The sequence below is a fragment of the Hyposmocoma kahamanoa genome, unplaced genomic scaffold, assembly GCF_003589595.1.
Source record: "Hyposmocoma kahamanoa isolate Upper Pololo Valley unplaced genomic scaffold, ASM358959v1 93, whole genome shotgun sequence".
Classification (NCBI taxonomy): Eukaryota; Metazoa; Arthropoda; class Insecta; order Lepidoptera; family Cosmopterigidae; genus Hyposmocoma; species Hyposmocoma kahamanoa.
The window spans coordinates 14,698,088-14,722,643 of NW_020654810.1; the positions used below are offsets into that span (position 1 = coordinate 14,698,088).

The following is a 24,556-nucleotide window of genomic DNA, read 5'->3' on the forward strand; positions in this document are numbered from 1 at the left end:
AAATATGGAAGTATTTGTAGGTACAGTTGTGTAATTTTCGAAAATTGCAAGTACTAATTTTTCAGAAAACTTTTTGAAAACTTATGTTCTACGTTTTAAAAGTTTCATTTAACATGAATTATAAAATAAAATTATTATTATTATTATTAAAATTGTATAAACATAGCTAAATGTAATTTTGTAAACCCAGCTTGGCTTATTTTCACAAATTCTCATAGTAGAGTTCAGTATCTTCAATATTTTTTGACAAGTGTCTCTGTCAAATGTGGAAAAATATTATGAAAAATAATTCTTTATCTGATAATATTTTTTCAAAATCGAAATGTTTCTATGACCCAACACTATTTGTAGGTAAAAAGAAATTTGAAATTATACTGAATTAATTTCTGTAAAAATAATGGTCAAAATAGGTCGAAAGAAGATTGAGACACGTAATAACACGACAAGCTTAGAAATATTAGTGTATAAGTGATATTTACATATTAGTTAGCAAGATTGTTGTATCGTTCTATCATGATTAGGTTGGTCAGATGGTAACTATTGTTTATTACTTATCTTTGATAGATAAAACTACATGCTTAGGTCGGTAAATAATTAAAATGGTTATACACATACGTATATATTTACAATATCATTTGGAGTCTAGAAATTATCATCCCATCCTGAGGTTTCGTCTGGGGGTAACTTGTCTTTCGGGTACTTTTCGAAGTTGGACAGGTCGAGGTTGTTTGCAACGGGTTGAATCAGTGGCGCTTTGAGGCGCTTCTCGCGGAGTGCTGTCCAGTCGAAACCCAGGAACCATCTAGAAAAGTATTTTTTTTAATTTATAGGTACATGATGTAACTAAAAGGTCGATTTGCATTTTTGCTTGTTCTTCAATGTCATTTAGGTATGTGTTATATTAATCTTGCACAACTACCAAATTAGAACATTCTTATATAGACTACTTTTATATACTTTTTTTATAATAACAAGTGACGGGTCGCAAGCGACACGCCTATCCATAACAGTTGCAGTGTCACTCAGAGCTTCAAATTGTAAAGATTTAGGGGCACTGCCACTGCACCCGTCACTCTGAGACATAAGTTGACAAGTCACATGTGCTTGTAATTTCACCAACACCCTTACCCTTCCAAAACGGAACGCAGTAACGCTGACATTACTGTTTGACGGCAGAAATAGGTAAGGTGGCAGCACTTCTCTGGACGAACTCTTTCACAAGGAGAGAAGCTCTAATCTGCTACTTTATACGAGGGCTGCTGAGAAGTAACCTCTTTTGATTGTTACCAATTTGAAAACATATAAACTGGAAACTATAGATAGTGCCGCTCTTTTTTCAAAATTAGCGACACTTATTTATTACGGTTACGTCGGAAGAAAAATATAAATGTTTAAAAATTATCATCGTTTTATCAGGCTAATGTTCTTTCTACCAAATATAATAAGTGTATATCCTTGTAGGGCTATTGAAAATATTTTATACTTATACTTCGTTTTTTTCAAATTAGGAAAAACGTAAACAAAGAAGTGTTCCTAAATCCTTTTCTTTAAGAAAAAAGTGATAATGGATGACAAATGACATTTATTTTTAAAATAGGTAGGTGCATTAAGTTTAAAAAGATGGAGAAAGCTTTCGTTTAATCTTTATTCAAAACTACGAGTAAAAGAAACATAATATTTATATAAAAGTTAATAAGTTTGAGAATTTCGTTTCACAGCTTAGATTGCTTTGTTTACAAAATGACGGAAGGAAATGTCGCCTGATAAAAGATCAAAAAATTCCTTCTATCTAATGCTAAAAAAACGATGTATACCCATACTTCGTTTTTTAGATTACCATTCAGCCGCCCCATATATGAATATAACTTATTGACAGAACGAATTTGACGATTTGAACTCAAGACGTAAAATACTAAAACGAAAATACGTTGCCTTAAAAAATTGCTCAATGCCAACGCTAGTACATAGATATCGTTGCTCAATGCTATAATTTACGACAGTCATGCCAGTGACGATAAAATTTTTAAGGAAGAAACATTTGTCAGAAATTTCATTTCTTTTTGAAATTTTGTTATTCATAACTAACAACTAAATAAAATATAGTAAACCAAGTGCCAAATTTAATGAAAAACGCAACCCAGAAAATCATTGTTGTTGTAATAATATCATTGTTATAGCATATACTGAAAAATAGTCGTTGTAATATAACTTTATTTCTGTTTAAATCACAGATACATGGTGTAATTTTGAGACTAATAATTGCTGCATTTAATTGGTATAAATGAGCAACATGCTGAATTAATCGTTGATAACGTTTATGTCGCATATCGCGTTTTTTATCATTATTTCATTATTTAAACGAACGTTTTTTTATGTATCTTTAATAATACTAAATATATATTTTCATAGGTGTCGCATAATGCTCGCTTTGCAACAACGCAGTGTTTTTTTTTTCAAAAGTCTGGCCGGTATTTCGAAATTAAAAATTTACCGACTGTAATATTTTTCATTAATTTAATTTTTCAGCCGTTATTATCCCACTGCATGGCCTTCTATTCACTTTCTCCTCTCATCACGATTTAACGGCTATAGGCCAAAATTTCATATATAGGTATATTCGAGCATCTCGCTCGACTTTAATTCAGTTTTTTTTTTTCAATAAAGGTTGCGTAAGGCTGTAGTAAAGTCCATGTTAATTTAATTACTATTTCATCTATTTTTTATTTATTGAAATATAAAATTGTTTTGTTTGTTTATATTTTGACGACTTTCGTGGTTGAGTGGATTGCGCGCCGCGCCGGTTTTCATGGTGTCGCCATTTCTGAGGTCCGGGGTTCGATCCCCGGCGGTGATGTAGAAAAACTAACTTTTCTATATTGTCTCGGATCTGGGTGTTTGTGGTACCGTAATTGTTACCGATTTTCGTAACGCAAGTGCTACATACTTTGGGATCAGAGTAACGTATATGATGTTGTCTAATATTTATATTTATTCATGTTTTATTGTCACTTTGTGTGTAATTGGTATCAAAGTTATAGTCGTTTAATTTTTTAAAACTCATATAGCATTTATTGCATTCTATTAAATTTGTTCAGAAGGAGTGTCGGTGGATGTTTGGTCATATACGATTCTCATTGAGAATGTTATCTTAGGACGATAAAATAAATCTTATCTTAGCTTGTTATTAGGGTGAAGGTGTAAACACTGTCCCTCATACCGGGGATTCCAATTAGGACATTGCGCGTCATGACAATTTCAGTACCTACATGAAACTTGAAATTTTTGCTTTAAAAATAATAAATGATAATAAGTACCTACATGATTGCAGACCTATAACTGTGGTCTACATTGATAAGATATTTTATATGCTAAGTTCCAATTAATAGGGTGTTTAACAATGTAAGATCTAAATCCAACAAGTGAAATTTAGGGTAGATACGTACTTTTGGCTTTTAATGTCAGATATGCCATTCTTGAGATATCCAAGTCGTTCAGCCGGCACGGCGCGACATAGCTTGCGTATAAGCCACTGCGCAGACTTGGGCACTCGCGAATGGAAGGCTACGGAGTCGATGCCTCGCAGGATCATGGTGTAGGTCTTCATATGGTCACCGCCCGCCGCGCGAAACGGAGGCCTCCCTACCAGCAACTCATGGATGAACACACCCAAAGCCCAGCAGTCCACGGCGCGATCATGACCCTGATGGTTGCGAGGTAACTAGTATTAAGTCAGTTACTTTTTAAATTTTTACTGTAAAATCGGTAAAATAGGTAATATAGGTAATTGAACAAAACATCGGACTCTAAAATCTTTTGAAAGGGGCAAAAATTAATAATTAGACACCATGTATATTGTTTCAAATTTTAAAGTGGTCTGGACCCCGATTCAGAACTCTTTGATACCTTAACCGAATCGTTCGATTGGATATCGTTCTCGAATTGAAGGGCTCTTTCCGAGCTATTCAGAACATTCGAGTTAAAATGCTCGATTCGGATTCGGATACGACATTGTAATCCAACAACGTTTATGGAGTTCATCATCAGCCTATTGCAGTCCACTGCTGGACATAGGCCTCCCCTAATGCACGCCATTTCGCCCTGTTCTCGGCTTGACGCATCCATTTCCTGCCAGCAATCTTCCGCAGATCGTCACTCCATCTGGCTGGAGGGCGTCCCACACTACGTTTGCCAAGTCGTGGTCTCCACTCAAGAACTCGTTTACCCCAGCGGTTGTCGGTTCTTCGGCAGATATGTCCAGCCCACTGCCACTTCAGCTTGCTTATCCGAAGAGCTATGTCGATCACTTTGGTTCTCTGTCTGATAACCTCATTACGGAGTTTATCTTTCAGAGAAACTCCGAGCATAGCTCGTTCCATAGCTCGCTGAGCGACTTTAAACTGGTGGACTAGCCGTATCGTGAGTGTCCACGACTCAGCTCCGTACGTTAGAACTGGTAGGACGCACTGGTTGAAAACCTTTGTTTTTAAGCTCTGCGGGATGGGTGACGAAAAGACTCGACGGAGCTTCCCAAACGCTGCCCAGCCAAGCTGAATCCTCCTCCTGGCCTCCTTCTCGAAGTTATTTCTACCTAACTGCAGAATCTGCCCGAGGTAAGTGTATTCCGAAACAACTTCAAGAAGGTGACCATTGACGCAGATGGGTCTCGGATCAATGTGGTCATTGATCATGACTTTGGTTTTATCAAAGTTCATGCCAAGACCAATCCGCCGCGAGGCGGATGCTAGGCTGTTCAGCATCTGATCCAGTTCCTCCAGCGATTCTGCCATTAGGACTATGTCATCTGCAAATCGCAAGTGTGAGATGTACTCGCCGTTTATGTTAATGCCCATCCTTTTCCAGTCCAGCGTCTTAAACATATCCTCCAATGCAGCGGTGAACAGTTTCGGGGATATGACATCCCCCTGTCTCACCCCTCTGCGTAATTGGATAGGTTCAGGCTGCTGGTCCTGTACTTGGACACTCATGGTAGCAGCATCGTAAAGACATCTCAACACTTGTATATAACGATAGTCCACTTGGCACCGCTGTAAGGATTCCAGGACAGCCCAGGTTTCGACAGAGTCAAAGGCCTTCTCATAGTCCACGAAAGCTAAACACAGGGGCCGATTATACTCTTCGGACTTCTGTATAATCTGCCTCACTGTGTGTATGTGGTCTATGGTGCCATATCCTCCCCGAAACCCGGCCTGTTCCGGTGGCTGAAACTCGTCGAGTCTTCTTGCGAGGCGATTCGTGATGACTCTAGAAAACAGCTTGTAGACGTGACTCAGGAGTGAGATGGGTCGGTAGTTTTTCAGTAGAGTTTTATCTCCCTTTTTAAAGAAGAGAACTACAATACTCCTGTTCCACGCCCGTGGAGTTCTCCCGCAGTGAATGACCAAGTTAAAGAGCTTCTGAAGTTCCTGGATAATAGGAACTCCTCCAGACTTCAAAAGCTCCGAAGTAACTCCGTCTTCACCGGGGGCTTTTCCATTTTTAAGCTGTTTTAGAGCCAACACGATCTCGTCTTGACTGATTTCTGGCAGGTCGTCGGTATAGTGGCGCGTCAAGGTGGCTCTCAAATCGTGATTGTCACGCTGGACCCGAGGAGCATTTACAGCGTACAAACGGCCATAGAAGTCCTCTATCTCGGCGAGTATCTGCTGCCTTGACGTAACGGTTAGGCCATCGTGCGTTGTAAGCTTCGTCAGGTGGCTCCTTCCAAGCTGCTGAGTGAATACTTTGGACCCTCGGTTTCGCTCTATCGCCTCCTCAATGAGGCGTGTATTGGAGCTCCGAAGGTCACGCCGTACCATCTTCGCAATCTGCTTGTTTAGGTATGACCTCTCTGACGAAGTGTCCTGGATGTCATCGCGTCTTTTCGTCGTAAGTTGCAGAGTCTCATCCGAGAGTTTAGACTTCTTTCCCGTACGCTGCAACTGACAGAATTTGATGCCCTCGCTTCTCAGCGTCCCAACCACGCCTTGTAGGGCCTCGTCAACGTCCTCGGTGGGTTCCAGCTCGACGAATCTCGCTTCGAGAAGTTCATGGAACTTCTCGGAGCCCGCCATGATCTGGAGTGGATTAGGACGGAGCGTGGACTTCATCAAGCGGCTTCTTTCAAGTTTGACATCGATATTCAGAGAGCCTCGTACAAGTCGGTGATCAGATCCGGTGCTAAACCTGTTGATCACTGAGACATCTCTGAATATGCGTCTCTTGTCCGTCAGGATGAAATCGATCTCATTTTTAGTCACAGCGTCGGGGCTTCGCCAAGTCCACTTCCTTTGAGACTTCTTCTTGAAGAACGAATTCATCAAGAAGAGCCCCTCGTGCGCGAGGAAGTTGACTAGCGTTTGCCCCCTGTGATTCCTTACTCCATAACCATGCGGGCCGACTCGAGACTCGTCAAGATTTGGGAATCCCACTTTAGCGTTAAAGTCCCCCATAACAACGTTGAAGTGAGCCTTGGTGGTGTTGTGTAAGGCTTTCGATATGTCCTCGTACATATCTTCTACATCGTCATCCGAATGTGTCGAGGTCGGTGCGTAGGCCTGAATGATCTTCAGGCTATACCTTTTTGATAGCCGAAGGATCAGGTACGCTAACCTGTTCGACACACTGGAGATCTCTTCAACGTTGTTAGAGAGGACTCTGTTGACGAGGAATCCTATACCACCTTGGGATGTTTGATCACCCTCGCGGAAGTACAGTAGATGGCCCGAGTCTAGGGTTATGGTGTCCTCTCCCTCTCTTCGGACTTCACACAGCCCCAGAACATGCCATCTAATGTTCTCCAGTTCCACTTCCAACTGTGCAAGGTGTTCGTCAAGCCTAAGAGTTCGTCCGTTAAACGTAGCCAGGGTCAGTTGTTTTTGGTAGCCTGCGGTAGCCCGGGGATTCTTAGCACCCCCTACCCCGCCGGTACCATGGCCGCTACCATGACCAGGAATAGCGGGGCGACCGGGAACTGGGGGCCTTCGATTGGTTGTGCCGTCCATGAAGGGGGTTATTGCCCATAATCTCCACGCTGGGCATGCGGGTTGGAGATCGCAGGGCGCTGCCTTTGTACTACCGACGCTGCTGCCCGTCGGTAGCCAGCAGATTTGACAATTGTTTATGGAGTTAGTCGGCGAATATAGAATATAAGAAAAATGAAATCCTTTTATATACATTTTTAAGACTTTAAAGGCCTAAAATACAGGAATGCATTAGTCTCGCATTAAAATTAATAAAATTGAACAAAATCCAGACTTTATTTAAAATAATAAGAGATTTCCATAGTACATTCTTGCTTTGTAAACAATAGGACGTTCGGTAACTTTCATTCGATTACTGTGTTCTGAATAACGTTTGTAGCCATTGCCGGTCGAGAAATACGAGTAATCGTACGGATGTGACGTTATTTCGGTTCGGTTTCGAATACGACAGTTGGACGCTCGATTCGGTTATTGTGAATAAAAATTAAAAGAAATCGTACGATAGGTATGTAATTGAATCGTTCGACAACAGAGTTATCGTAAGGTTTTGAATCGACCTGCTGATTGATTTACCTTATTGAGTACAATCTCTGGTGCTACGTACTCTGGTGTACCCGCAAATGTCCATGTTTTGCTGTTGTCTTTCAACTCTTTAGCAAATCCGAAGTCAACCTAAAAAGTAAGTGAGTAAAGTTACATACATTGTTTCAGTCTGTTATTGTTTTCATTTCATTTCAATGTTATTTGGAGGGTGTTCTGCATATGTGCATCAACAAGACATATAATTTGAAAGGTGTATGTATAAATAACATTTTATCATATTGTTCCATCATATTGAGCAATGGTAATAATAATAACGCATACACTAAACATAGCTATGCACTAGGGAAATTTTGTGTCGCGGGTGCCATGGACACATACATAGACAACAACAAACTCACGAGAGAAATAAATGTAGGCTATACAAAAATTTCTCCCTGCCCGGGAATCGAATCTGTGTGGCAGTCTGGCACGGTAACTGTTCGGCCACGGACACAGTTTAGTGCAGACATTTAATCGTATTTTAATTTAATTATAGGTACATACCTATAATTAAATTAAAATACGATATACATATATCTAAACATGGTAGTTTCTTATTTTTAATGTTATCAAACTTACGTTTCCTAATGAAATGGAAATGGTTTTATATTAAACGTCATAAATTTAAAATTTCAACCAACATTGCCAACAATTTTAATTATGATTTAATAAATGTAAGTATTTTGAAATAGCACTAAATAAAGGATATACTTTTTTAATTGTTAAAAAAATTATTCAGAAAGGTCATTTTGTTCTCTTCATATTTTTGTTTTTGTATGATATCAAGTGACGAGACGAACATGTCGTGCACCGTTCGCTTACTATCGCAACACACGACTTGCTCGTGGCGTCTCTTCGTATCATGAAAAAAACTACGCTCTAGTTACGTACCAATTTAATATATCCATTTTTATCGAGCATTAAATTTTCAGGTTTAAGATCTCTGTAGACAATGTTCCTTGCGTGGAGATATTGGAAGGCTTCAACGACACACGCCGCCATAAACCGTGCTACATTTTCAGAAAAGAAATGTCGTTTCTGTAGAATTGTCCACACGTCTCCGCCCATGACAGCCTCCATCAAGAAATAAATATATTTATCGTCCTTAAATGTCCGGTATAATCTGAAAAAATACACATTTCATTCACTCTGTTCTGTTGTTTGTCGTTGTTTACTTGAGTCACCATTTTCTTGTTAAATTTCTATGAGCATGTGTAATATGGAATTGATATATATACACGTCGACATAATTGTTGCAGATAAGAGAATGGGAAACAGACATTTCATAGAATTATGTACTCATAAACATTTATTAATTCATTAATTCATTTTGTTGAAAGGAATAACGTAGTCGTAAGAGATATGTGTTGATTATAGAATGGTTTCGATCCGTCCGTATCCGAAATGTCGTAAGTTAATTCTACTCGAAATGCTAAACAACTGTCTCGGAGGAACCTTATCCAATGGTACGAAATTTCAAATGTATTTTTAAGCCTTAAAGACCTGATAATACCTAAATAATTGATTCGTGCGCAAAAATGTAGGTGTCTGCCATGGGGTCTAAACAGATTTTCGTACTTACCTGCATATGAAGGGGCTGTTGCACGCTACCATGATGTGCTTTTCGTTGAAGACGTGTTCCTGTTGTTGTTGCTGCACCATCTCGATTTTTTTAAGGCACTTGAGAGCGAACGTAAGCGATGGGTTCGGTTTGTACTGTACCAATTCCACGCGTCCGAACCCGCCAACGCCCATTGTGCCCACAATTTCCAGGTCTCTTAGTTCCACGAACTCGTATTCTGCGATATGTTGTCAAATTCAGAATGGCGACGGCAAATAAATCAAGTTTCTTCGGTGCAATTAATTAATTATTAATTATATAATTAATATTTTAACCACTTCTGTTTCAACTGTTTGTCACACATTTATCACTTACCTACTCTTTATCTACTGATTTTTAAAAGAATAATTACCGCTTTTAAATACTCGTGGCTCTTGGGATGGTCGAGATCTAGTATATCGTTTTTTCAACTCCTCTAAATTGCCAAGTAGTTTTGTGAAAGGCCTGCGAATTATGAATTTAATTACTTACTTTAGAATTTCACGATACTATTCTACATTTAAAGAAATTCTAAATTAGAGGTTTATTTAATCTGTGATAAGTACACGCGGTCCAATGTCAAGCACTCTACGCCAGGTGGCTGAGCTGTGACGGTGGCAAGGCGGCGGTCTTCATGCAACAGCGCCTGCTCGCCAAAGAACTCCCCGCGGCCGAGTGTACCCACGTATTGCTCAGCTTCGTTGCCATCACGCTTTGTAACCATTACTTTGCCGCCCCGGATGATGTAAAACTTGTCTCCGCGATCGCCTTGGCGGACAACCGGTGTGCCGGCTGAGAAAAATTCCTGGAACGAACTTCGCGACATTAGCCAGAAGTCGACGTACGTAGGGACAGGAAAGTAGGAACGTTTTAGTTTAGACGTTTATGCGGTTGTACGCACCCTTTTCAAAAATTCTGAAAGTTGGGCTAGTATTACAGGATCGATGCCTTTTAAAAGAGGCACCGAAGACAAGAAGCGCATGTTGTCCTCATGTTCCTGGCGACCGCTGGTCACCATGATCTTTTGAAACACTCGTCTCTCCAACATCCATACCTTTGCCTCTGTTGTACCTACGAAAAGCCATTTCAATGAAATTACATAGGTACATTACAACAACAGCTATGCATGAGCTAACAAATTTCCTAAAGTTTCTGATAATTTGGGAATTCGTTATAGACCTTATATGACCAGGGAGTCGATTCAAAACCTTACGATAACTCTGTTGTCGACCGATTCGATTTGATATCGTACGATTACTTTTCATTTTTATTCACAACACTCGAATCGAACGTTAAGCTGCCGTATTCGAAACCGAATTGAAATAACGTGACACCCGTACGATTACTCGAGCTTCTCGACCGACAAAGGCTACAAACGTTATTCAGAACAGTTATCGAATGAAAGTTACCGAATATCTTATTGTTTACAAAGCAAGAATGTAATATAGAAATCTCTTATTATTTTAAATAAAGTCTGGATTTTGTTCAATTGTATTGCACATTTTAATGCAAGGCATTCCTATATTTTAGGCCTTTAAAGCCTTAAAAATGTATGTAAAAGGATTTTAATTTTTCTTCTAATCTATTCACCGACTAATCCGTAAACGCTGCTGGGTAACAATATCTTATTCGAATTCGAATCGATCTTATTCGAATTCGAATCGAACGTTTAATTCGAATGTTCTGAATAGCTCGGAAAGCGCCCTTCGATTCGAGAACGATATCCAATCGAACGATTCGGTTAAAATATCGAAGAGTACTGAATCGGGGTCCTGACCCCAATCCTTTTACATACATTTTTAAGATTTTAAAGGCCTAAATAAGGGAATGCATTAGTCTCGCATTAAAATAAATTATTAAAATTTAACAAAATCCAGATTTTATTTAAAATAATAAAAGATTTCCATATTACATTTTTGCTTTGTAAATAATAGGACGTTCGGTAACTTTCATTCGACAATTGTATTCTGAATAGCGTTTGTATATAGCCTTTGCCGGTCGAAAAGTATAAGTAATCGTAATCGTCATTTCGGTTCGGTTATTGTGAATAAAAATGAAAAGAAATCGTACGATATTTAATCGAATCGGTTGACAACAGAGTTATCGCAAGGTTCTTAATCGACCTGCTGGACGCTGTTGGAGCTGTCACGCTACAACAGTTCAACAATTTTTCGCAAAAGAACATACGGAAAGCTTTCCATTCCATAATAAGAAAGCGACAAGCCTCCTTGATGCAACGGGTGCGCACTATCACCAACAGCCTCCTGAGCTTATGTCCGTTTACTGAACGGTTTAACTCACTGTACGTATGTGGTACTCTCTGCTTGGGCTGCCAAATAAATATACCTACGTATAATGCAATGTAATGTACTTACTAACATGGTTTATAAATTTCGTACTAATTGCATATGGATTAAGGTTCGAAATGAATGCTTATTTTTATTATTACTATTATACTTACATGTTATGGACGCAAATCGTTTGGCTTTGTACAAAATAGCGAGTTCTCCAAATACTACGCCTGCGCCGAACTTTTTGACAACTTGACCCCCTTTGAGAACTTCAAACTCTCCGTAAGCTGAGATAAATAAATGGCTTCCACTTTCGCCTTCCCGAATAATGAGACTACCCACCGCATAATTCTTGGGACTCATGGCATCTACCACAACTCTAAGTCTTTCCTCGTCCATCATATTTTTTACGAAATCGTTAGCCATGATTGCTTTCTTTATCTGTTCAATTGACCTGTGCAAGAAAAGTGTAATGAATTTTTACATAAGAAGTCGGTGTTGTATGGAATATCCGGCATTGTTAAGTAAACTTACTGTTCATCTTTTTCATATTTTGGTAGTTCGGTTTCGGCTGATCGCGCACTCTCGAACGGAGCGAGTGGTTCTAGAATACCTCGTTTACGTCGCGGTGCTTCGGAGAGTTGACTGGCATCACTATCTCGCGTAGGTTTCAAATTTGTGTCATCGGCATCACTATTTCGAGCAGATTTCAAATTTGTGTCATTATCTGAATCTATGCTCTGTAAGGCCTCAGAGTCTACGCTTTGCGCACTCATGTCACTTAGCTTTTTCGTAACCTGGACACACGAAGGTCCAGGTTCAAGTGTAGATAGGCTGATTGACGATGTTTGGGAGCGACCATTTTGATTAACATCTTTATGAAAATTTGCCGGTGGTGTCTGTAAAATACATTGTTGTAATACATAATTTATATATTTTCTTTAATTAGTGTTGACTTGGTTTAGTAACTAATTAAACGTTTGTTACATTTGAGACATTTGGTACCTTGTTGTCGTTCATGTTTTCGATACAAGGTTCAAATTACCTTTACAAAATGTTGATTAATTTTCTTTCGAATTTATATCAGCACAATTGACGATTCTCTTTTACCGACAGTTACTCATATAAGTATCGGTTAATCCGGAAGTGCGTAAGTAAACTATCTATAGGTATCTATACTGACATGCCTTCTTTAGATAACTATTCGGTTATAGTCTTGGTATTGCACAGACAGTCTTGGTCTTGCTACAAGAGTCTCGCAAGTCCTGCTATTACCCATTGTTACTTACGAAAGTATCGTATTCTATCAGATATTCTTATAAAAAGTGTCCATGAAGGTTGCTTCGAATTTTAGAACAATGCAAAAGAGTAAGTAGGTACCACGGAAGTGTGGTAGGTACGTACGTTTTGATAGGCATAGTGAATTTAATTTTTATTGAATGTCAGAATGTTTCACCATCATGATATTCAATTATTTTTGTGAAATTACTTCCGATCGAAAGAATTTTTTCTAGGTGTTCGATCTTAGTATTAATATAATTATAAGAAACTTTATATTAAAAATTATCAATGAAATAAAACAGTCCATAAACTACATTTTTGATTTTACTTGCCTATTACAAACTTCCACATATAAACATCAAAACAATAAAACGATATTTTTCTGATGCTACTTACATTTTTTACAGGTTTAAATAACTGTTAAATGTTAAATATCATATTACATTTTCAGGTGCCTATATCTTACACATTAAACGTGGAAAGTTTTGCGAAAGTAAAAAAAGTTTTCAAAGGTATGATTTTTTTATTTAATATTTTTAAAGAACTCTCTACCATTGTCGACGCAAAGTTTCATGTGTCTGAACCTATTTTCGAAACACGTTTTCCAGTCCGCCTCTTTTATGGTCTTTTTAAACGTGCTAGCGCATCTTCCGGCGATGAAAACTGTATCCCTTTGAGTTGATTTGTTATTTTAGGACATAGAAAGAAGTTACACGGTGCCTAATCAGAGCTGCACAGGAGGGTGACTTAAAATTTTAACCAATATACGGTTCAGGAAGTACTTCGTTTTTAGTGCCGAGTGCGCGGGCGTGTTGCCATGGTGAAGCAGTAGCTTTTTTTATGATACTAGGTGACGGGACGTCACCAAGCGTCACGCCTGTCCATAACAGTATGACGTCGTCGGCACGCATCGGAAAAGTTGCCTCTCCGAGCAACTGCGTCGGCATTACTACCGACAGGCCGGTGCTTGCGGTCCGTGTGATGCGGATCAGTGGACGCAGTTGTATAAACTTCTGTACAAAGAATACAAAAATCCGTATAATGCGATCCGTCCGATACGTGCGCTGCGGATCTGTGGACGACTAAATCTTCAGTTTTTTTAAATAAAAGAAAAAGTTTATCTTCGGATGCGTTCTGAATTTACACCTCATCAATTTTTATTTTGCTTGTATTTTTATTTTGTCTGAATAAGTGACTATTGAAAATGTAATTTTAGTTCTTCTACGAATTAAAATAATTTGATAAAATTTTGCTCTGATCCATTTGACAATTGGTATGCGGAGGCCTTAAGAGTGATTGATAGAAGCTTGTGATGAAAATAGGTTTATAGCCATTTTCAAATATGGCCGCCATATAAGCGTTTGTAGGCGGCAGAAAAAATTGCTCTAATTCGACTGAAAATTGACACGTGAGGGGTCTCTATGGGTGTTTAATAATAATTTGGAATAAAAAATATTTTTTGTCATATTTCAATATGGCTGCCATACAAACTTTTATGGCGACAGATAAAAATTTGCTCTAATTCGACTATAAATTGGCATGTTGGGATTTCTATGGGTATTTGATAATAACTTGCGGTCAAAATTAATTTTTCCATAAAAGCGTTTTCTGAATTAAAAAATATTATAATCTGACTGAAAACCGTAATTTGGAGTAAAAATGTTGTTTCCGTCGTTTCTCGAAATAACCGCACATAAGCGTACTTTTTCATTATAATTGGCTGTTGAAAAAACTTGCTTTTGCTCGTAATGAAAATTGGCACGAAAAGATTTCTAGCTTTCTAGCATTGTCACATAATAATTTGTGGTTTATAAATATTTGCAATTTATAAATATGGCCGCCATTAAGAAGCTATTTTCATTTTTTTAAAGTAAAGTCTAGAGGCCGTAGGCCGAGGCCCAGCGGAGGGCAAAGCCCGAAGCGTTCGCTCGCCAACCTCACGTAGGTAGTACCTATATGGAGGCTCTATTACGAGTACAAGATCTAATAATTGTTAAAAATAAGTGGAAATAAGATGCTTATAGCGTTGTTGTAACTCGACCGTACCTCTGTTAGATTCCTTGTTCTTGAAAGCTATGCCAAATATTAGGGAAAAAACTTAGAATAATAACGCATAGAAACCTAGCCCGCACACGCTAAGTGAGGCAAGTTAGAGGGTTCCAAACGCGTCCCAGGAGCGCGCGGGCTGTTAGTGCTCAAGGTCATATTGCACCGCGAACAGCTCCAAAATTTTTTGCTAAAAATGACGAAATGTGCGGTAAATGGGTGTAAAAATACAACAGACAAACATAAAATAGACACTAACATCGCATTCCACAAGTAAGTAATGCGTTTCAACTCATATTTTTATGTAAATATTCACTAAAACAGAAAAATAATTTCGCGGCAACAAGATGCGAAAGTGTTGCAAAGTAACGAATTTTTTTTCTCCCCATTTTGCTATTCTGTATCAAAATAATTATATTACGTAAATTTTAGTGGTGCCTGTAATTTAGATTTATTTGCGCATCTTGAACTAATATTTACTTTAATAAACATTAAATGTTTTCGTTAACTCCTGTAAGTGATTGGGACACTTAATTATTTTATAATACTTTTAACGGCTCTGCGTTCATGCTTTATTGAATAATTATTTATTTTAATTTTATTTGAATTGGAGCACATATTGCAACAAATTTACAGTACTTATATATTTGTTTCTACTATAGTGTTGGCACCACCAGTACAACTTTGATAGCTTATTATATGTCTTTCTTTTCGTAACTCAAGCGAAATATTTTTTATTAAAATATTTTATTTTCTTAAAAGGGGAGCATTCTTAAGCGATTTTTTAATCTATTTTAACAGTTATTTTCTTTAATGTTTGCTTATGGCATTTTCGGTTTTAGGTTTCGAATATGGCACTTATTTCTAAATCCAAGATGCGGGCGCGATTTTTCGAATAATGGCAAGTTGGGTATCGTTTTCGAGATGTTTGGGAATGTTCAATACAAATATGGCACTCATTTCTAAATCCAAGATGGCAAACACGACAGTTCAAACAAAAGCAATATTCGTAATGAGCACCCCCAAATACCTCGAAAACGATACCCAACTTGCCATTATTTGAAAAATCGTGCCCGCCATCTTGGATTTACAAATAGTGCCATATTCACATTGAGCATCCCGAAATACCTCGAAAATGATACCCACATAGCATTTTTTTGAAAAAATCGTGCCCGCCATCTTGGATTTAGAAATGAGTGCCATATTCGTAATGAGCATCCCCAAATACCTCGAAAATGATACCCATATTGCATTTTTTTGAAAAAATCGTGCCCGCCATCTTGGATTTAGAAATGAGTGCCATATTCGTAATGAGCACCCCCAAGTACCTCGAAAATGATACCCATATTGCATTTTTTTGAAAAATCGTGCCCGCCATCTTGGATGTAGAAATGAGTGCCATATTCGTCATGAGCATCCCCAAGTACCTCGAAAATGATACCCATATTGCATTTATTTCAAAACTCATGTCCGCCATCTTGGATTTAGAAATGAGTGCCATATTCGTAATGAGCATCCCCAAATACCTCGAAAAGGATACCCATATAGCATATTTTGAAAAATCGTGTCCGCCATCTTGGATTTACAAATAAGTGCTATATTCGTTTTTCATCGACAAAACCGAGCACATCTGTAGGCACCTGATCGACAATGTCGGGCAAATCTGTAGGCACCTTTAACTTAATGATGAGTTAAGCAAGATACAATTTCCCCACTTTTGAGGGAAATGTTATTCCATGGCATCATTATTTGTATATTTGTGTGCGTGCCGACGAGCGTAGTTACAAGTTGCTTACGCCTACATGAATTTGGTTTTTGCCTCACTTGTGACAGTTCGTTTGATATGAAACTATCATTCTATGCGTTATTATTCTAAGGGAAAAAATTGGTAGGTCAAGAGCACGTCATGCTTGACATTTTGTACTTTGGACTGTTCTTACCGTAAGCGGCATAGAGTTGGATTTAAATCGTAGGTGTCAAACTTGACGTGCTCTTGTGTACAATATAATATAATAACAATGCCAGACAATTATACCAATTTTCTGGTCTCAAACGGATAACTACCTCAATCACATTCATTAATCATAGCTACAAAAACTTTTTAAAATTTATACAGACGCTAAATAATATGATATTTCAGTTGTTAAATACGACATTTCTTCTATTTATTGAACGTTAACATTCGTTACTGCCAGCTGGTCAAGCTCTGGGTATGACGCATCCTGCAGCATAAGCACACCCCGTAATCTATTGCTAAAAACGCGCCGCAGGCCGAGCCTGAAGGGTATACGGCACGTATATTTACATAACCATCTATTGTACAAAATATAGAGCAGTTTGAGCATACCTACAATAATTGCTGTCCAAAACGGTTACCACCCTGGACTGCCATGCACAGGTTTCGGGTTGGATTCCCAGGCCGGGAGAAATGGCATACATTTATTTCTTATATAATTAGTGGTTGTCCATGGCACTCGCGATACAGAGTTTTCCTAGTGTGGGGCTATGAATGGTGCGTTATTATTATTTTGATATATATTTTAGACTCTGGCTTCTCCCATGGCCAGAGAAGAAATAAATAACGAGAACGGACACTCTCCGCCCCTCCCTAGCTTTAGATACCGCACCACGTCCCGCATATTGATGGTCACATTGACTGAACGAGCTAGGCTAGCCGTTTTCGCTCTAAGACGGCTTTGATATTTGAATATACTTTTCATTTATTCAATACGAAATTTGTACGTTAATTTATAACATCATTTTACGTTACTATTTATAATGGTCGTGAATTGTGCTGTGTACGGTTGTTCATAATCATCTAAACGGGTTATAGAGAGTGTCTATCGTTTTCTGAAAGATGAAAGTAAGTAAAAAAATTTATGTCTGAGACTCATTCAGTTATTGTTTTCTTTAGTGCAGAGTAATATATAATACAGATTTATTATATCAATATAATAAGACGCCATAACTTCCTGAGCTAGACAAGGGTTCTCGGATTTTCAACTTGTGTTGCCGATAAATATTACGTAGTGAATATACCTAATTATTAACTAGGTAGTGTTAAACTTGGACACGCAATTTCAAATACCTTGTTACCTTATTTAAAGGTACCTGTCCAAAATATAAACTTTTTAAGTGCTTTTAATATATATTTTAAATAAATCTTCAATATTATTATAGTTAGTGAATTAATAAAAAAATTATAAATTTATATCGATATAAATAAGTAATGAACATGTGTAATTATAAGAATTCCATAAATAGAATAACGAAAGATAACAGATTCGCATTAGAATTTTCGCTATGTTAATAATACCAGCAAGTAGCAAGCAGTGATGGGTAACCCTGCCACTTCACGCACACATTTGCGCGTGTGCAGATAGCGCCTTGCTGTATGTAGTAGTAGTAGGCAAATAATTTTCGGCCGTTTTGTGGAGTGTCTGGGGTGTGCCATGGTCTAAAAGATTAATTTATTATGCGTGTACGTTATTATTATTATTATGGTTCGTCTAATAGTCGCAGTGCTTGTCACAAATAGATCAAAGTCATAATCGGCGCTGTACTTGTTGTAATATGGTTTACAACCACGAAATATGAATGTATTGTGTGGGTAATTTAATTAAGACGTCGCCGCCGCCGTCTCGAAGTTAGTGTGTTATTGCGAAGACTAATTTTCGACAGTAATACCGGACAGTCAATGTTGCCATTAGGCAGATTAGATATAATTTATTTATTTATTTATTTATTTATTTATTCAATATTGCGAGTGGGCTCACAGAGCGTATCCAAAACACCCACAAGCTTAGGCAACGTTACAAATTATTGATAAAGAATTGCGATACAATTAAAATAAAATAAAATTATAGATACAATTTAACTTACAAATGTCAAAACCTTAACCTACTTAGTATCTATTTTCCAACACGTAAAAAGTCATTATTTAAACGCGAACATATCGCGTTCCTAAGAATTTGTCCAAAGGAATCAGCAAATAAGTCCATGTCATAGTGGTCAGCGAGCATATCTCCGATGAGCGTGAGTGCCCGCGCGGAGGGCGCATGCGCAGCGCGAACGAACGGTGCGCACTGCCGGCCGCTGCAGCAAGCGCAGCCGCCTACGCGGCGTCACTATCCCAGCCTCATCCCAACTAATGCGAGAGGGCACCGGACAGAATGCTAAATTTCTCGAGAATATCTGGACTATCGATTTTATTATGAACGATTGATAGGTAGTGTAGTACAGTCAAGAGCACATCAAGCTTGACACTTTGAACTTTGGACAGTTCTTATTGCAAGCGGCGTAGAGTTAAATTTAAACCTTTAATGTCAAGCTTGACGTGCTCTTGACCGTACTAGCATCCATTTTCGCCTAAATGCAAGTGTTTCTAAATCGACCATAGCAGTTACAAATAAGGAGGGGTAGCGAAACGGATAGTACCCATAAGTTCTCTTATATAACCATCGAGCAAATTTACGTTGAAGCCTTTCCACCATAAGGTTATATTTATTTTCATGAGGATCCCAAATGATAGCGCCGTATTCGAGTTTACTGCGTACATACGCATTATACAAAACCTTTGCTACTCTACTGTTCTGGAATTGTGAAGCAATTCTCATAATAAAACCCAAGGTTTTGCTAGCTTTCTTGCACATTTCAGTCACGTGAGTATGAAAATCCAGTTTGTCATCTAATATTAAACCTAGGTCGCGAATGTTATTAACTCTATCCATAGGAGCGTCATTTAAACCATATCTAGTAAAAAGGGGTGATCGTTTACGCGTAAAAGTTATCACTTTGCACTTATTTTCATTTAGTGGCAATCTATTGACTCGACTCCATTCGGATACGGCGTCAATATCACATTGGAGTGCCTCAGCATCTGCCGCCTTACTAACCCTCGTGAAGAGCTTTAAATCATCCGCGAATAGAAGACATTTGGCGGATCGCACATAGTGTGGTAGTTCATTAATCATGAGTAAAAATAGCATTGGCCCCAGGGTACTTCCCTGACTCACTCCGGATCTTGTACAGTATTTAAAAGACTCATAACCATTAACTCTAACATACTGGTTTCTCCCACCCAAGTAACTCGCAAAAAATTGCAGAAGTTTGGGCGTAAAGCCTGAAGCTGCCAGTTTCTGTAATAATATGTCATTATCCACAACATCAAATGCCTTTTTAAGGTCGAAGTAAGCGGCGTCTACTTGTCCTCCCAAATCCATTTCAGTGCATGTATAATCAACTAGAGACACGAGGTTGGTATTTGTCGATCTAGCTACGCGGAAGCCGTGTTGACTATTGTGAAGGATGTTGCGGACTTGTATAGTTATGTGGGAGTTTAATATTATTTCAAATATTTTACCATAAACCGGGAGTACTGCGATAGGCCTAAAGTTTGTGATGTTATAGTCAGTTCCTGGTTTAGGTATAGGTGTCACTCTTGAGCACTTCCATCGCTCCGGGTAAATGGAATGAGTTAACGAAAGATTATAAAGATGAAGCAGTGGCGTTGTAAGCACAGATCAGGGATCTTGGTTTGACCCTGAATTCGCGGTTCAATTTTAAAGACCATATTCTAACAATTTGTAAGAAGGCACACCGAACTCTGAGGTTTATTATGAGAACGTCTTATGCTTTTGCTGACTCAAAAGTAGCATTGATCCTGTATAACGCATACGTACGCAGTGTGTTAGAATTCGGAGCAATTGTATGGGATCCTCGCGAGTCTATATATATCGAAATGATAGAAAAGATTCAGCGAAAGTTTGCAAGATTTATTTATAAAAAGTTGTACAATGTTTATCCGTATCTGTTCCCTTCTATGTTCGTATTTGGAATGACCGGATTTGACAGCCTTGTACTGAGGCGTAAACTAATGCTCATAATGCATTACCATGCGGTTTTGAACGGTGGGGTTGACAACTTGACAGTTGTGTCTCGTATGGGTCTGTTTGTCCCAGACCGATATCTGCGTGGTGGTGGTGCTACGTAGTGCAGAGGCGCGTACGTCCGTTATTCGCGACTCTTCCGTCGCGCACCTGCAGCGGCGCACATGCACCCACGGTTAGGGCGACCTCTTTGCTTAACCAATTGCTCGCACTGCAGTCGCGTGCCGACGTATTCGGAGACAGTTCGAAGCAATTTTCCAAATATGCCGTATTATTCCTAAATGAATATTTATGTAAAGCAGAATAATAATATAAATTGTATTATATAAATTATTATTATTACATTTCTTTGACTAGCATATAAGTGTTTTGGCTCATGCTGTGAACTTATTATGTAATTATTATAATAAATAAATAAATAAATAAATGACAGATATACAATCTTTAGCCAAGAAAACGGGAATCCCATCTGGGCCACCAGCTGAGTGCGATTTGAGTTTCCTTACAGCTTTCCTTAAATCATCCTGGGAAATTTCACCGATAGATACCGTCGTCGCGCGCGGCACGAAACCTGCCACTCGCTCTGCCTCCGCAGCATCTAGCCTTGGCATTCCAGTTAAGAAGACAGAGTTGAAATAATGAGCAAAGGCATCCGCAGCCGCCCGCCCTGAGACCTGATCGCCGTTGTACATAAAATATTCATTTCGTTGGCGCTGTGTTTTCTTGTCTTTAATATATTTCCAAAATTTAATAGGATCATCAATTATATTTTTTTCAACTGACAGCATGTGCTGTCTGTAGGCAATGTCAACTAAAAATTTTACATGACCTCTATAATATTTGAACATTGTTCTATTAAAATTTGAATTATTGCGTTTAAACCTTTTCAAATGAAAATATTTATTCTTGATATTACGTATTATTTCGGGCGTGTACCATTTGGGATACACATACTTTTTAAGAGATCTTGAACATATATTTTTTTGAGGAACATAATTATTAAAGCACGCGTACAAATTATTATAAAATATTTCTGTGGCAATATCTACATCTTTAGTAGTCAACAGATCCGACCGATCTAACTGGCCCAAAGCGACGTAAAGCGCCTCTAAGTCAGCCCCGCGCCAATGCCAGTCAGGACAAAACCCTGGGCGATTCACGGGTTACAGGACAGGGAGCGCAAAGACATTGCCTCGTGTAAACGGTACTGTTATTTCGAGTGGGGGATGGTAATTATCCGCAGGGACAAAGGACTCCACTGCCATGGTGACGGTCACACAGTCGGATGCTGTATTACTTAGTACAAGATCTAATACTCCATTAAAATGATTGTGAACGTTATTATGCTGATACAATTTACAGAAATCACAGAAACAGTCAAATTGAGTGTTGACTAGTGAGCTACAGGAATTTAAATTGAAATCTCCTAAAACGATTACATTCGTGTCAGGAAATAAACAGATTGCATTTTCAATGCATGTCAAGACGCTCAGATATTTCTCAGAGTTGTAATTTGGCGGTAAATATACAACACAACACAAAAATTTAACATTTTTCCAAGTAATTACTGCAATTATGAGTTCCATGTCATCTGTCAGTCCGTCAATATTAGTAAGAAGTCGTATTGAGAAACAATCACGTACAGCCAGGAGAACAAACAAACGTCATTCAATTTGCGACGCATTTGAAGAGGTAGAAAGTGATACCGCTTGCACCGGTACTCATAGCTTAGAGACTATTTTCCGGCTTTAGTCAAGAAAACGCAGAAATCGTTTTTGTATGTTCAACCCTTTATTTATAAACAATGTACTGCGGATTCCACACCTGAGATGCGTGCTCGAGAGAGAGGACTGCACACAAAACCGCAGTACTATTATAATGTTAGAGACTAAGTCATTGGATATACGTATCACGAAATCGAGGATCCTAGAAGCCTTACTAGCAATATGATCATTATGGTCCTTAACGATTAATTTGCCATCACGTATAACACCAAATCCGAAGAAATGCTTACGTACTCTGGTCACATTGTGGTTGTGGAAAATATAATTGGATTATATTTTATTGGTGTTACGTGTAAATGTCATACAAAACCACTTTGATACTTTTTATCTTATTCAGAATGCAGTATTGTTCAAACCGCAAAAATTCTTGCTACAACAAGACCAAGACAGATTTTGGGCAACGTTACTATCTATATAATTACACCAATTAATAGTGGTTATCTATAATACACATCTCCATTGAATTCTTAAAGTAAACGTTATCTAATTATTAACTTATCGAGATTACGTTCGCGATTACAACTACTAAGCAGAAATAATTGATTCATAATAAAATTAACGTTGAACATAAAATCAAAGATCATGTTGAAAACAACGCAACAGATACTTTTTGTCTATTATGAATTTTGAGAGTTTGAGCACTAGTTAGTCTCTTTACGAAGTAATTAATGCTTTATGTATGGTAATCATGCATTAAATCAAATTTGTACGAATAAGTGAGTATATGATTTAACTACGACTAAATAAAATTGGCACAAGTTTATTATTGAGATGCATCACTATTCTGTTAGGTAAGTAGTTGTATGAAGTCCTTTCTAAAACACGATATATTCATAAAACACTTGATTTTGAAACATTGGATAACGAAAACATTACATTGATCTCTTCTTTTATAAAGTTTTGTTCAGTTAGGGCTACTTTAATACATAGCATTATCGAATTGCTTAATTGAAGTACTTACAATTGTTCGGGGCGTCGAAGGTTGCTTTGGTGGCACATTGCCAAGATTAAAACCGCCTTTCTTCCTTCGAAATGGCGGGCACAACACCATTGTTTCGGAGACTAACTCGCATCAACAGAAATAAATAATTATAATGTGGTGCGGGCTTACGGTGTTCCTACGCGTATACACTGCAGAATCGGCGCACGAGCACTACTTATCGCGACGGCCGATAATCTCACCATTCCGATTGTTTTAATTACTCCGTACTGAGGAATGATTAGGTTCTGTTTATCAAGGAGCATTTTATCTTATCGTCGCAAATAATAGTATATTTGTCATTCAATAACTATTATTTGTTCATATACAGTAGAAATAACGTGCATTATTATGCATGTAGCAATATGTAGCGTAATAACCTAATAACACAATGCGAATAATCCTGGACCAAGCGAATAATGGACACGTCTATTAGTTTTACATTTTTTAACGACTATTTACCAACGTATATATATATTTATTTTAGCTAACACTTCACTTTGGTTTCAGTTAACTTTCTATAAAAATTGAATTACTATTTCGCTTCGCATTTATATATTAATGCACGTGACTGTACTAAAGTATTCTTTAAATATTTCAGCCGCGACTAATGGGAGTGGCGTTTTAAATCATTAAACTCATAATATGCGATAAGAGCCAGCCAACTTCGTTATACTTGCCGTAGGCATTCAAATATTGTTTTCCAAGGAAATTCGATAACTACGATATTTCGATACATTTTTGGCAATGAATGTATTATTTTAAACTTTAGTTTTATGGCGCGTGTCCATTATGCCGTAAACGGTACGGTATTTATCGTGAGACGACTGTCGTTCTAGCTCTTCCTGTTGTCACGACAGTCTGTCGTCGTAACGTCAAAAAATTGAACGTGAACGACAGTTAATCGTGTTGTTCTATGTGTGAACATCTTCATTTAAATGTACAAGACACGAAACTTTAAACTGCGCGACTATCTGTCGTCACGACATTATGGCAACGCGCCTTAGGAAGGAAAATGCAAATTAATTTCGTTGTTAAGGAAATCCTAATAAAACATTCAATTCCGTACTATAATTTATTAATAACGTAAATGAGTACACAATGCCAAAGGCTTTCATTAAATGA

General features: G+C 38.0%; 1 protein-coding gene across 1 annotated transcript; it reads right to left on the reverse strand.

The window, feature by feature from the left end:
- Positions 1-312: 312 nt before the first annotated feature.
- LOC113237579 (cGMP-dependent protein kinase, isozyme 1-like) lies at positions 313-23,640 on the reverse strand. Its single transcript, XM_026474147.1, has 11 exons — positions 23,414-23,640; positions 11,988-12,352; positions 11,624-11,907; positions 10,064-10,233; positions 9,729-9,967; positions 9,536-9,627; positions 9,145-9,361; positions 8,454-8,685; positions 7,554-7,652; positions 3,444-3,700; positions 313-802 (listed from the first exon to the last, which is right to left on the reverse strand). The coding sequence occupies exons 1-11, from the start codon at positions 23,501-23,503 to the stop codon at positions 643-645; spliced, it is 2,205 nt and encodes a 734-aa protein (XP_026329932.1). The 5' UTR covers positions 23,504-23,640; the 3' UTR covers positions 313-642.
- Between the last annotated feature and the right edge of the window lie 916 nt (positions 23,641-24,556).

Excerpts from the sequence above, each read along its gene's own strand:
- LOC113237579 (XM_026474147.1), bottom strand. The coding sequence starts at position 23,503 with ATGGTGTTGTGCCCGCCATTTCGAAGGAAGAAAGGCGGTTTTAATCTT. Across the intron at positions 10,234-11,623 it reads ACGATTTGCGTCCATAACAT|GTACAACAGAGGCAAAGGTA; the intron begins GTAAGTATAATA and ends GGCTTTTCGTAG. Across the intron at positions 8,686-9,144 it reads AACAGCCCCTTCATATGCAG|ATTATACCGGACATTTAAGG; the intron begins GTAAGTACGAAA and ends GTATTTTTTCAG.